At 39.1% G+C, this 13,289-nt stretch overlaps 1 protein-coding gene and 1 long non-coding RNA gene across 3 annotated transcripts in view; one reads left to right on the forward strand and one right to left on the reverse strand.

Annotated features, from left to right (window-relative positions):
• Positions 1-4,287, forward strand: part of ANKH (ANKH inorganic pyrophosphate transport regulator) — a 141,014-nt gene extending 136,727 nt beyond the window's left edge. For both annotated transcript variants that reach the window (XM_038391352.2, XM_038391351.2), the window contains exons 12-13: positions 636-735; positions 3,112-4,287. In XM_038391352.2, the coding sequence (XP_038247280.1) occupies positions 636-735; positions 3,112-3,228 (217 nt within the window). In that variant the 3' untranslated portion in view covers positions 3,229-4,287. The remainder of the gene's footprint in view (positions 1-635; positions 736-3,111) is intronic.
• An 866-nt stretch (positions 4,288-5,153) lies between these two features.
• Positions 5,154-13,041, reverse strand: LOC122458816. Its single transcript, XR_006279094.1, has 2 exons — positions 8,841-13,041; positions 5,154-8,738 (listed from the first exon to the last, which is right to left on the reverse strand). It is a non-coding gene; the product is annotated as an uncharacterized LOC122458816 (long non-coding RNA).
• Between the last annotated feature and the right edge of the window lie 248 nt (positions 13,042-13,289).

Here is a 13,289-nt window from a genome sequence, read left to right on the forward strand (position 1 = left end):
TTAACTCTTTGTCTTCACCAAAGGCAGAGACTAAAATAAAACCAAAATAATTTCAAACTCCTGTAAATGATCACTTCCAAAGTTCCAGCCACCTCCTGTCTCTAGCTAGGCATGTAACTATTAGCCCTTGTTGAAAATTCTACAGCTGTTAATAGAGATGAAACCCATACCCACGGGATGCTATGAAAACTTATCAGAATTACACAGAAATTACTTTACTTTTCTGAAAAAATCTATGCAATAGGTATATAGGGAATGGTATCTTTTTTTTCTGTAGACTTTTTTTAAAAAAAAAAACGTATTGTCTACAACAGAGCTATCATTCTCAATTAAATTCTATATTTAGCTTGTCTTGGGGCAGAATTTGATTCACAATGGGTTTCCTCTTGTTTTCAGGCAATAACAGATTATAGTAAATAATGAAACTATTTAGGAAGCAAATGTTTCTATAATATATCAATTATTCTCTCTACCAGTGCCTGGATTTTTTCCCCCCATAAAATATTAAATATCTGCCCCCTTATGCCTTATGTAGAAATTGTTCATTAAAATACATTGGTTCAATATTTTACTGAAAGTGTAATTTTCTTTCTTTTTTTTTTTAAATCCTACCTTTTCTTTTTTGTCATTCTCAGGGTCCATGGAGCCACCCTAGGAGTAGGATCACTTCTAGCTGGTTTTGTAGGAGAATCTACCATGGTTGCAATAGCAGCTTGCTATGTCTGTCGGAAACAGGTAGGAAACTGGTTGTGTAGAATCCAGTGACCATGACAAACATGGATAACTACTTATGTAAGGTGACAAGTTGTGTAGAAAACACAATTTTTGAGTAAAGACTATGTGGAAGGTGGGCAAAAAAGTGCTGGCTTTATTTTTATCCTGAATAAAATATTCACTTAACTGGATGGAGATGGGTTTTCTCCTCCACCGACACAAACACACATGCACATTCAAAGTACAGACTTGAATTTGCAAAAGTTTTAAGCAAGTGAAAAACTTTACTCATGTGGAGAATTCATGCATCTCTGTGGCCTCAGTCCTACATACCCTTATGCTTAACTTAACTCGCATGGCTAGTTCCATTGATTTCAGTGAGGACTCGCATGAAAAAAGTTATGCATAGGTAGGAGTGTTTGCAGGATCAGGGCCAATGGGAATCCTCATGTGAGTATGGTTTCTCACATGCATAAGTGTGTCTGCAGGATTGAACCCTTACAGATACGTTTTCAGGGTATGCACAAGGTATTTGATACATAACTCCAGTTAGAAGTAGTACAGCATCAATCATCTAATTAGCTAAACACAATTGTGGTGGGAGAGTGTAGAGAAAAGAATCCTTGCTGCTTTTTTCTTTTTTTTTTTTAATTTAGAATTTTCCATTACAGGCAAAAAATCAAAAAGCCCTGCACGTTTTTACCACTTTTGCTTTTATCAAAAATTATGAAATCAGAATCTACCTAAAAGCTTTTGAACTACAAGCTCATTGATAGAAGTTAAGAACAGATTGAGGCACATCGGCAGAGCAAAAAAATTCACACTTCCTTAGCCCATGCTGTACTCAACACATGGGTAAATAGAGAGCTTTGTCTCTCTGTTGTAGTTAATCTTTTTCTTGCTCACTAAAAATTAAAGAAAAATCTTCTATCCAAAGCTATTCTTGGCTTGTAGTTTTACAACAAATTTCTGTTTACCCTAATATTTTTATGATGTGCATGGTATAATGTCGCATCTCCTCCAGTATTTTTGACCTACACAGTTTTCAGATGAAGTACTTTATTTTTGAAGTATAATGAGGTAACAACTGGATGATCACATTTGCCTGACAGGTATAATTATTACAAGTCCAATGAATCTGAAAGGATCTCTTCACCGGCCAATGTGGTAATGGCACAACCAACAGTAGTTTTGCCTGTCAGTTTATTTTCAGCTAAAAGATTAAATATAGGTAAAATGTTTGAGAGCAACTAAACCAGTTTTCTATATACACCACCCTCATAATCTTGCTCTATTAATATGCCTGATTCAGCTGAATCAGTGATATGAGTGGGTTTTGGATGGGAGTTTTACAACTGTTTTCAATAAGGACTGGGCAACCTGCTGAGAAACAGATAAGGAACAGATGCTTCAGCTTGTTTTGTATTGGGGCTGAGGGCATCTTAGGTTTAACTCATCCAAAACATCCTGCATGAATCATATGACTGTCTTGAAAAGACAAGTATCAGAGGGGTAGCCATGTTAGTCTGTATCCACAAAAACAACGAGGAGTCCGGTAGCAGCTTAAAGACTAACAGTTTTATTTGGGCATAAGCTTTCATGGGTAAAAAACCCACTTCTTCAGATGCAACAGACAGACATTAAGCCACATGTGCTCAACAGCAGAATGTTGGGAACACAAGTGGCCTGCCTCATACTGACAGTGGCTTCTCCTATCAGTAGTGAGCAGAGAGCTTGGGTCAACAGGTAAACACTCTACAAGGGAACTGGCCTTTGCTTTTGTCACTTTCTCATAGACAGTACTAACTAAGTGTTCTGAACTAGGGCACAGGAATTCTAGGTTCTGTTCCCAGCTGTGCCATTGATTTTGTGAGCTTGGGCCAAGTGACTTAACTTCCTAGTGCCTTAGTTTTCCTCTATGTAAATATATGTGAGGTGGAGCCTTGGTCAAATGTCCCTTCCCCCTCTTCTCGAAAAGGAATATCACCTTCTGTCTTTGAGAGGAATGTTACTGTACTAGTGAATGTCACTATTTTCACCTCTTGTGCGCCTGACTTGTGACATTTTGGAATTTAGAACCCCACCTTTCGCTTTCTGTACATAGTGTTTTCCCTCCAGTTATCCTGAAGCACTTGCCTCACAACACCCCTCTGAGACAGAGGCAATAATAATACCTGTGTTTCAGAGGACAAAATGGACCCATGGGGGTGTTAAAGGAAGTTTTTAAATTAACATGACAAATCAGTAGCATACCAAGAGTGGAAGCCAGGAATGTTGCATTCTAAACATTAGACCACATTCCTTCTGGTAAGGCCTGCCATTTGTAGGATTGAGCTGATGCACAATGAACAATATAGATGGTCATGTGCTTATGAATACAACCTCTTTTCGACCTAGAAAAAGAAGCGGAATGAAAATGAGACAGCTACGGAAGGCGAAGACTCAGTAATGACTGACATGCCACAGATAGAAGAAATGACAGACATCGTAGAAATGAGAGAAGAGAATGAATAATAAACGGGACGTGATTGTTCTCTGCAGGGACACATAGAATGACACTTCAGCATCTTTTCTTCTCTCATCCTTTTTTTGTTTTTATTTTTGTAATAAAGAGGCCTTGATTTAAAAGGCTTCAGATAAATTCTCTAGCATACTGAGTATGCTCACACTAATGAGGGACCTAAAGGAAGATCTTTGCTTTTGCTTGTTCAGTTGAATTTGTTTTCTCGCTCCGTGCAGACACAAAAGATATGGCTGCATCACACGAAAGGGCATTTTCCTCAATATGCATCCGTCGTCTTTGGGCAATCTGCATTTGTCAACCAAAGCCCTGCTGTGTGTCTCTGTGCCATTGACTCTGCTGCCGTCCTTTCTTCCCTCTTTCCTTTTTTTTCCTTTTTGTTGTTGAGAATTTTTAAAAAACAACCTTTGAAAATGCAGCTTTATTTTACTCGCTTGACAAAGATTTTGCTATCTAAACAAATGTACCATGGTGGGCCATTATGTTTTTTTTCACTCGTCATTTGGAGTTTTGCTGTATATTGTTACAAAACAAGGTAGAAAGGCATGAGCCCCAGTGAGCAAATAGTACATAAACGTAATAAAAGGGATGTGAGAAATACAGGACAAGAATGCTATTTAGCCTTTATTAAGTTATCTGAGATGGCAAGATTTTTCCAAAATTGTACACATTTAAGAGAGAAGTTTTATAGAACACTGGTGCCAAGTCCTACACATAGTTTCCTTATGACCAGTTTCCGTTCTCCTTTCCTGAAGAGGGTGCAGCAGTTGGTAGAGTGGTGCAGTTGCATCTAAGGGTATGTTTACACTACAATAAAACACCCAGGGTTGGTCTGTGTTAGGGCTCCTGGGCTTCAGACTGTAAGGCTATAAAATTTCAGTGTAGATGTTGGGGCTGGAGCCCAGACTCTGGAACCCAAGCTGGAAGGTCTAGATTGCAATTTTGTAGCCCCTCAGCCCAACCCCTGTAAGCCCCGTCACCTGACACAGCCAGTTGTGGGTGATTTATTGCAATGTAGACATACCCAAGATTCTTTTCTACGGGAAGAAAAGCTTTACCCAAGTTCTGGTCCACTGGTCTGACATAAGTTCTGTGTATAATTAGTTTTTACACTACAGTTTGCTATACAATTATTTCTACAATCTGTGTTCAAAAACATACATATAACTTAAAGTACGCCATGGCATAGCCCTTTAATACATATAGCCCTATTAAATATATAGGGATGTTGCTTTAACCTGTTTTCCCTATAAAAGTAAATCAAAATCAGCATGGGAGAAGTTTGAGTGCCTGCTAGGACGTTGAAGTCCCATGTTAGGGATCCAATTCTACAATTCTTGCTCACGCTGAGTAGCCCTTGTGAGAATCGTTCCATGGGAATGAGAACTGCTCACTACATGAGTAAGTGTTGTACAGTGTGAACAAGATGGGCACTGTTAGGTTTAAGTGGGGCTTAAATAGCATAGAAGGCCTTCACTTGAGTGATGTGTATTAGAATGAATTTCATCCTATATGATAAAAGAAAAGGAGTACTTGTGGCACCTTAAAGACTAATGCTCTAATAAATTTGTTAGTCTTTAAGGTGCCACAAGTACTCCTTTTCTTTTTGCGAATACAGACTAACACGGCTGCTACTCTGAATCCTATATGATGCATCCTTAAATTATGAATTTTAAATCTTATTTAGTAAAGTATATTTTTGTAAGTTTTAGAAATGAATTATTTAATTATGGACAAATTCAGTTTCTAGATTGCTTACCAGGTAATCCTTATACTTCAAAGAACTGATCAACTCTAAAAACTTATTTTAAACGTTCTATCAATATGTGTATATATACATATATGTGTATAAATATATATATTGTATATTGTGTAATTTATTTTAGGCTACAGTACACTTCCTATTTATCCAAGTTCCTTAAAAATGTCTCTGATACAATACAATGTTTGCTCGTGTATTGGTTATACCGTAGTGAAACGTATTGTATCAGTGACCACTGCATCTTATTTCCAAAGTTTGTACTGTTTGTTATATGTACAAGTGTATTAAGATAAAAAATGAAATTTTGAATGAGTTGCAAAAATCAGTCCATTGCTATTGAAAGTAGTGCCACAGGATGGGTGAAATGAAATCCATATGGTTTCAGTGCTATCAGGAGGTTTTTCCCACTATTCCTTACAGTAGAAGAAATAAACTCAGACAAATCAACTTTGTGCAGTATGAATACCGTGCACACATAAAAATTCATGAGTACAGACTCTCACAGCCATGTGTATATACACTATATATAGATTGATGTAGACCATAGTGACCAGTTCAAGGTCTTCTCTATTGCCATAATTTTGCTTTCTCCAGTACAGCTGTGTTGAAATTCTCAACATGCAGTTTTTCTGGCAAAAGCAGAGCTAAACTGAGAATATTTTATTGTAATGTTTCTTCTGGTACATAATTAGAAATTTAAGCAGCAGTATTTTTGAATATTTGTGAGCGTTAAATATTTATGTAGTTTAAAATTCCACAAAAACAAGAACGTAAAAATAAAAAAAATCTAATATTTAAATGCTGAAGCTTTCTGTTTAGCTAAAAGTTTTTTAGCATATGGCAAATGCCAAATTCTTGGTGATACAATTGGAAGCGTTAAGCTAGTGTAGCAACTAAATTGAAATTTCAGTTGTGGAGAATAAATGTTTAATACTCCTTGTATATTGAATCTATAAAAAATAATCCATGATCAAGGAACAGCAGGGTTTGAGCAAGATTTCAGATGTTCTCTTATAGCCCTAGCTGTGGCTAGTGCAACAGATTCTGTTTAATCCCATTTCCAGTGTGTTGTGCATTTCCTTAAATTGCGTTGTTACAGTAATAGACATGTTTCGACACTAGATGGTTAAGTTAGAACTTCATGAGACAATGGGATACCTAATCTGTACTGCAGTGAACATGTATTAGTTGTACATGCACCTACATGAGGTTTATGAAAAACGCACTCTTCTGCCACACTTTTTGGCATTAATGGGTAAAATTTTCAAAAGTCTGTTAGGCACCAAAGTCTCATTGAAAGTCAGGAGTGCTTTAAATCATTTGAAAGTTTTACCCAATACCTTTTCCTTTGTAAAAGGACTTTTCTGAATTCAAGTAGCTTCCCCTATGCATGGTTATCTCATTATTAGTACGCTATCACTGTGGCAAACATTAAGTTATCCCCTTGAAGGTTTCACTGTAAAGAACCAGGGTACAATATTTTCATGAGTGAACCTGCAGGGGGATACTAATATTTGTTGGAAATTACTACTAAATTTTGGAAATTAAACTATAATACAAGAGGAACAAAATTGATTTGTATTCTGCAGCTCACATGTAAGACCAAGTGTGAACATGCATTACGTGACTGAAAACGAGACGAGTGTTGATGACCGATGATTTGTAGAGATGTGTGGATATTCAATATATACACAGGGTTATGCTACTTTGTTTGAGCCCTTCCTTTACAGACTCTCTGATACTGAAGGAACATTTGTTACTGCCCGAAGCAGTTTTCTCAGACTTACCGAACAATGGGCTTGATGGAGAAGGTTCTAGGTTTCCTGGCAAGTGCGTGACCGGGCACCATGTGGTTCCCAGTAAACAGCTCAGCTTCCTCTTTTCTTGCACAGATGTGCAAGGAAAGATCAGTTAGTTGTCTGCTTGATAGATAGAGCTCCACACACAGAGTCATAGGATTGGGGGAATAACAGGATTATGGGGGTTTTTTCAGCTTGAGTTCATTTATTTTGCTGTCTTATAATTTCCTTTGAGGAATAGATCTTGCTGTCTGCTTCGGTATTATTTTCTGCTTAGTCATGGCAGCATCTTACTGACACAAAAGGGGTCTAAAATAGGCAGCTGGTTGATGAATGCCAGGAGTGCATCGCAAGCCATGATGCTTGGAAAAAAAATGGTTGTTTTTAAGGTTATTCATTAAAATGCAACATTTTGAAGGGTGGTTTCTGTTATTTAAATAGTGTAGTGAGATTGCTTTGATTTCTGCTTTGTTAGAGACTTGTGATCCAGTACTTAAAAATGTCCTGTCAGTGGTGGTGGGAGGCAATTTAATCTGGCTAGCACTGTTTAGGCCAGAATGTACTATTGGATCATTGGCTGGCCTTGGCATTGATTTGGTCGACAAGAATCAGCCCACCTATTCTCTCTGTCATCAATAGGCTACAAAATTCTCTATTCATTTAAAGGCATTTTGCAGAGATTTGGGAATTATAAAATGAAAGTGTCAGTTCTGTGTCTAGTTAAGGGTTTTGTGACAGATTAAACACAGCTGTGGATTATCAGTGGGGTTACCAGATAGCAACTGTGAAAAAACAGGACAGGGGGTGGGGGGTAATAGGCACCTGTATAAGAGAGAGTCCCAAAAAATGGGACTGTCCCTTTTTTAAAAACTGGACATCTGGTCAACCAAATTATCAATGTTTAATTTACAGTTTAATCAGCAATGGGCAGAACTTCACAAACCTCCTTATATTATTTATATTTGTTACCAGGGTGAAGTTAGTAAAGATTACTGATGCATGGATACAAACTACATGAACACTGTAGTATTAAGATTAGATGGACTTTCAGGTAGTTTTTAAGAAGTGTTCTAAATAAGTGTATTGAATGATCTTCTGACGGAGAAACCAGTCCTGTAGACAGAGCCCGCCAGGTTGCTAGGCTGAAGGGGAATGAAAAACCCTTCTTTGGGCATCCAGTCAGAGGCTGAGGGGGAGTGAGAACTACATGAGGTGGACAGCCACTCAAAGGTTCAAAGGGGGCCCAAGCTGTTTTCTAAGGGTTGCCATTTTTGCTCTGAGAGCAGTAGAGAGGTGTTCAAGGAGGCAAGCTTCAGGGAAAGAAAACCTTGGCCAGGGCCACTACTTCTTCAGTATTTAGTGTGACTATAGAACTACTGGCCGGTGCTGGGAACTGGGGCTTTTTATTGGAATTTTTGTTTTAATAGCAGGGAGAAAATATTCTTTAAAAAGGCGAGAACAGGGCTGAAGCACTGCAAAGTGCTACTCCGGCAGAAGCATGCTAGTACAGCAGTTGCCATTAAAGCCTTTACAGTTTGCAAGTAAAGTGTTGCCTAATTACCCATTTGCAAGGAGTTAGCTTTATGTGGGTTAGGGAATACCATGTTAATGTTCATTAAGGAAAAGGCAAAAAACTGTAATGATTTTAACAGGGATTATTCTACTACAATGGATCATGGGCATTTCCCACATCCCAAAATTAGCCTAGCATCACATCTCACATGGCGCTAGTGGCATTTGTCTTTACCATTTTTCCACAAATGTTACTTTGTTTTTAAAATCATGCTGTTACCACCACACATACAGATTAATAAATAATGTCACACCTCTGCAAATCCCCATTGACAAGAGTTTCCACTATGCATCACTGTAGATGTGGTAAAATTCCAATATTTTAGGGTCTTACTCTTCTCCTGTCCATATGGAATAGAGGCTCACACATCTTTTTCGGTTTCAGAGTAGCAGCCGTGTTAGTCTGTATTCGCAAAAAGAAAAGGAGTACTTGTGGCACCTTAGGTGCCACAAGTACTCCTTTTCTTTTTACATCTTTTTCGGAGCTGTGACATGATTCAGTCACACATGAAGACAGTCATCACAACTGTGACACAGTTACTGTCATTTCACAGGGAAAACACAAATATACTAGGTGACAATGCTACTGTTCTTTCTGTCTAAACTACAACTGAACTGTAGGGAAGAGGAAGGGAACAGATGGCTCAGTGACTGAATGTAGCTTTCTGATAGTGTGTAGGTGAGCTGTGTAAAAATGAGTTGGGAGAGCTGAGTCCAGTTTTCTCAGTAACTAGGCACCTATGTCACTAAAACCATCATCCCAGTTAGCAGCAATTAGCACCCTCTTAGTAAAGAGGCCAGAGACTCAATGGGCCACGCTTGACAAGCGCTCAGAGTGGTGATCAGAGTAGAGGTACATTGTCAGAGTAGTACAGGGTGAACGGAAGTTTTGCTGGCTGTTGCATCTCGTCTGTAGTTAAAGAATGATCTTCAGTCTCCCCTGCGGTCAAGCTCAACATTTCATAATCAAGAAATCCATGGGCAAAACATAAGACACATACTAGTGCTTTCTATATGCTTTTACAGTCTTTGAAACCCTTCAGGGAAAATACTCCTCTCTAGCAATACAAGACCTTGTCCTAGTAAGTTATTAGCTTAACACAATGTCTTTTTTATATTTATTAGTAGTGTCTCACCAATTTCTCTGTTTCTTGTCATCTTCAGTTTCTTCCCTTCCCTATTTTGAAGGCTCCTGTTAAGGAAAGCCATCAAACAAAGAGAACCTAAGCCAAGAAAGAAAATATAGTCCTTATGGTGACTAATATCTAGTAGTGCAATGATTAAAAAGTTTAAAGTAAGTTCTTTTCTGGATCAATTTTTAGTTTCACGTGCTGCATTAGGAAAGAGGATAAAGAAGTAAGTGCAGGGACAGAGAGAGAGAGATTTGAAAAGTGAATAATAATCTTCAAAGTGTTGGTCCAGATGGTGTTTTGCTGTTCTAATGATGCAAAGCAGTGCTACACCTGGTTTACCCTACAAGTTGAACTTTGCATCACTAGGGTAGTTTTAAAAGCACATTTCTGAAAATGTTCCCTTATGACACAGGGCATAACAGCACACTTAGGCCTTATCTACAGTGTGGGGGGAGGAGGGGATTGCTGAAGTTGATGTACTTAAATCTACTCACTGCCGTGAGGCAACTGCTGACACTCCCCCGTCGACTATGCCTGCACCTCTTGACCTGGTGGCATACCGGAGTTGACAGGAGAGCAGGCTGGGGTTGATTTATCGTATCTAGACTACATGGGATGGATCGATCACGCTCTGGGGGGGTAGTATAGACAGACCTATAGAAAATCCAGGGGGAAGCCAGTTTTCACAAGCGTGCTTGTCATTTTCTTTTCCCTTTTCAATTTTTCCCCCGCCATAATATAGACTCCACTACTTGCGGGAGGGTGGGGGACATAAATGAGGTACCAAAGACAACTAACAATATTAAAAGGCACCTTATTTTATAGTTGGAATAATAACCACAAGTCAGCAAGCACAAGAAAGAAAAGAGTGGCAGTTCTTTTGGAAATACTATCACTTCAAACTAGAATGATCCTGTGGGGTTAGAGGTGCGTATGCATGTGTATGAGAGAGAGATTGATACCACATCACTGAACTAAAGTGCTAGTGTAATTATGGTGGATCCTCCGAGTAAGGCTGAAAAATTGCAGGGTTTTTCCTGAGCCATAGTGAAATGATGGAGAGGCTACCGTTGATAACTTAAATATTTTCTTAGCAGTTGCTGATTTGTTCATGGCATTTGCAGATAGATCAAAAAGGTGATCATACATATGCCTTTTTATAGGTGGCATCTGATTACATATTAGTCTAGATCAACAAGCTTTTTTATATATAATTAGTCACTGTTTTTAAGTACTATAGTCAAAAGTGCACTTTGCTTAAACTCAGACTTGACCTAAGCTTGCTGCAATATATTGCATGTTACTGTATCGCAAACACACAAGATGACTAGGACCCCACCTCTATTTTTAAACTGGGAAGAGTAAAGAAATCATAAGGTGGGTGGTGTTTTATATCCCCACTGCTACATTAGTAAAGTTTTGATCTGTCAGTTTCCTTATTGGTGTTTAATTTTAGATCAAATGTAGGAATTGGCGACCCAAGGTATTTCCTGCTTGATGACTGGGGCCTGTGGATGCTCCACCAAAGACTGATGTCTTTGGGCTGGTGGACTCCCCAGAATCTGTCTGCTGAAAAGCTTTAGGAACTCCCCTCGAGCAGGACTTGGGGCAGGAATTCACTGTAGAACAATGCTTTATCACTTTCTTTTCCCCTGCCTGCTTCAGACCTTTCACCCTCTGCAGTCTGATTAGAGGTCCTCAGTGGAGGATGTAGGGAAAATCTTGCCTCTTTGTCTCAGCCTAGCACTTGGGCTTGTGCCTGTCCAGCCCCTCATATTGCTCCTGTTTCTGGCATAGCCCCCAGGGAGCACCCAGAGCCCCACTATCTAGAATCCCAACCTAGGGCTAAAATTAAACACTACATTCTGTGGTTTTTTTACAGCTTCCCAAGCTCTTAGAGTATTCTTGCTCTCTCAGTCACAGGCAGGATGTTTCTAGGAGCTCCTAAGGTGTGAAGGAGCTACGCTACCCTTTGAAAGTGTACAGAATGTGCGTGCCCATACTCCACCGGCCAGTGCAGAAGGACTCTCTCTCTTATTGTTCCCTTTCAAAGTGTCTAATATCACTGTGGGCACTGGACAACTCCAAGCTTTATGGACAGGGAACACAAGGGCAGAAGTTGCAGCTGCCTCTTTAGCTCTGGACAAGGAAGGAAGGAAGGAAGCACATTCGACCCAGTGTCCTCTCTCCATTCCTTATGCACTAGCCGCTACCTAGCCCTAACATTGAAATTTAAAAGAAGGGGGGAAGGGGAGGGCTGAGACCTAAAGACAAACATGGAGGGAGAGTGGCACTCTAATTTCACAACAGGGAACCAGTATTGACGTGGTCGGTCAAGATTGGTTCCCTGAGAGTGCCCAGTGGAAAATTACTCAACAAATATCAGTTTCAGGGAAGAGCTTAAGGCAGGTTTGGCCAAATCTTGTGATGTGAAGGGCTGCTGTCTAAAGTAGTAATGGAGATCAACACCCCTCTGAGGCAGGGGAATCTGAGGAGAGATTCACGAGTGGGGGTGTGGTACTTGCATATTACACCACCACCATTGTGTTCTAATTGTGCCTTTGAATTCTCAAAACTTGACTTTAAGCTTAAATGGCAGCTTCATCACAGTAAATATTTTAAAAACAGTAGTGGCCCCTAAGGGTGTTATGATGAACTTCTTACTGAAGCATGATGTGGAACATGCCTGCTCACAAAAGAGGAGTGGGGACACTTGTACAGTTTCTGTGCTTGGAGCACTTTTGCAAAGCAGGGGCTTTGGCAACAGAGTGACAAACTGGGAAAAGGAAAGGTGGCAGCTAGCCATACTTTAGGGGATGCAACGCTATGAATGTGACCCAGTTCAATTCACTTAACATATCTCTAGGGAAACGCAATTTTTACAATTCTTCTGCATGATCGTCTAAAGCTGACAAAACCAGGTACCACTAGAAGTCTTTCAGGGCCAAGTACTTGGCATGCCAAAAACAAAGAGGTATTTTTAGTGAATGGCCACCTTGTCACTACTTAAACAAGTCAGTTTTCCAAAGACTTCAAGTCATAGCACCATTTGGAAACATGGTACAGGGTTCCTAGAATTTGAAAAAGTTACCTCATGCATCATTGTGTGTCACATTTATCAAAATCCAGGTGATTTCTTTTAAAGCAAAAAACATGGGACTATCATCTGTACAGATGCTGTACCTGTCTTTTTTTTTTTTTTTTAACACACACACACACACACACACACACACACACACACACACACACACTTACACTTTGTTTTGCTTGGACTCTGGTGGTTTACTTTAAAGAAAACCAAGGTAAACAAATTTGTACAGCTATTGATTATTAAATGACTGTTAAAGTCAGCATAAAGTATATATTGCATTAAAATTGAGTACTGTTTAGGTATTTAACATAGATGTATGTTTTTGCATTGTTAAAGAAATGAACTATGCTTTCCTCTTTTTTGGATTTGTGCTCCAAGACTGTCAAATAGCTTTCATACTCTAATTTTACTTCGAGTAAAATTCAAACAATTTGCTTATGATTCTGCTTTTTAATTTCTTCATCTGTTACTTCCTCTGATGTCAGAGCATGTGCCTGTTTGGGTCAAGCAAGTAAAATATCCTCTCTGTTGGAGATGTTAACTCAGACACTTACAATTGCTTTCCAGCTAGAAATACCTAATTTGAAGTCAATGAGCACCTCAAGCACTGCACAAGATCAGCTGTGTACCCTCACAAAGCCCTGCAAAGTTACAAACGTGAAACCATATGGGACAACTTAATTATTTTGTTCACTCC

This window comes from Dermochelys coriacea, chromosome 2, assembly GCF_009764565.3.
Source record: "Dermochelys coriacea isolate rDerCor1 chromosome 2, rDerCor1.pri.v4, whole genome shotgun sequence".
NCBI lineage: Eukaryota > Metazoa > Chordata > Testudines > Dermochelyidae > Dermochelys > Dermochelys coriacea.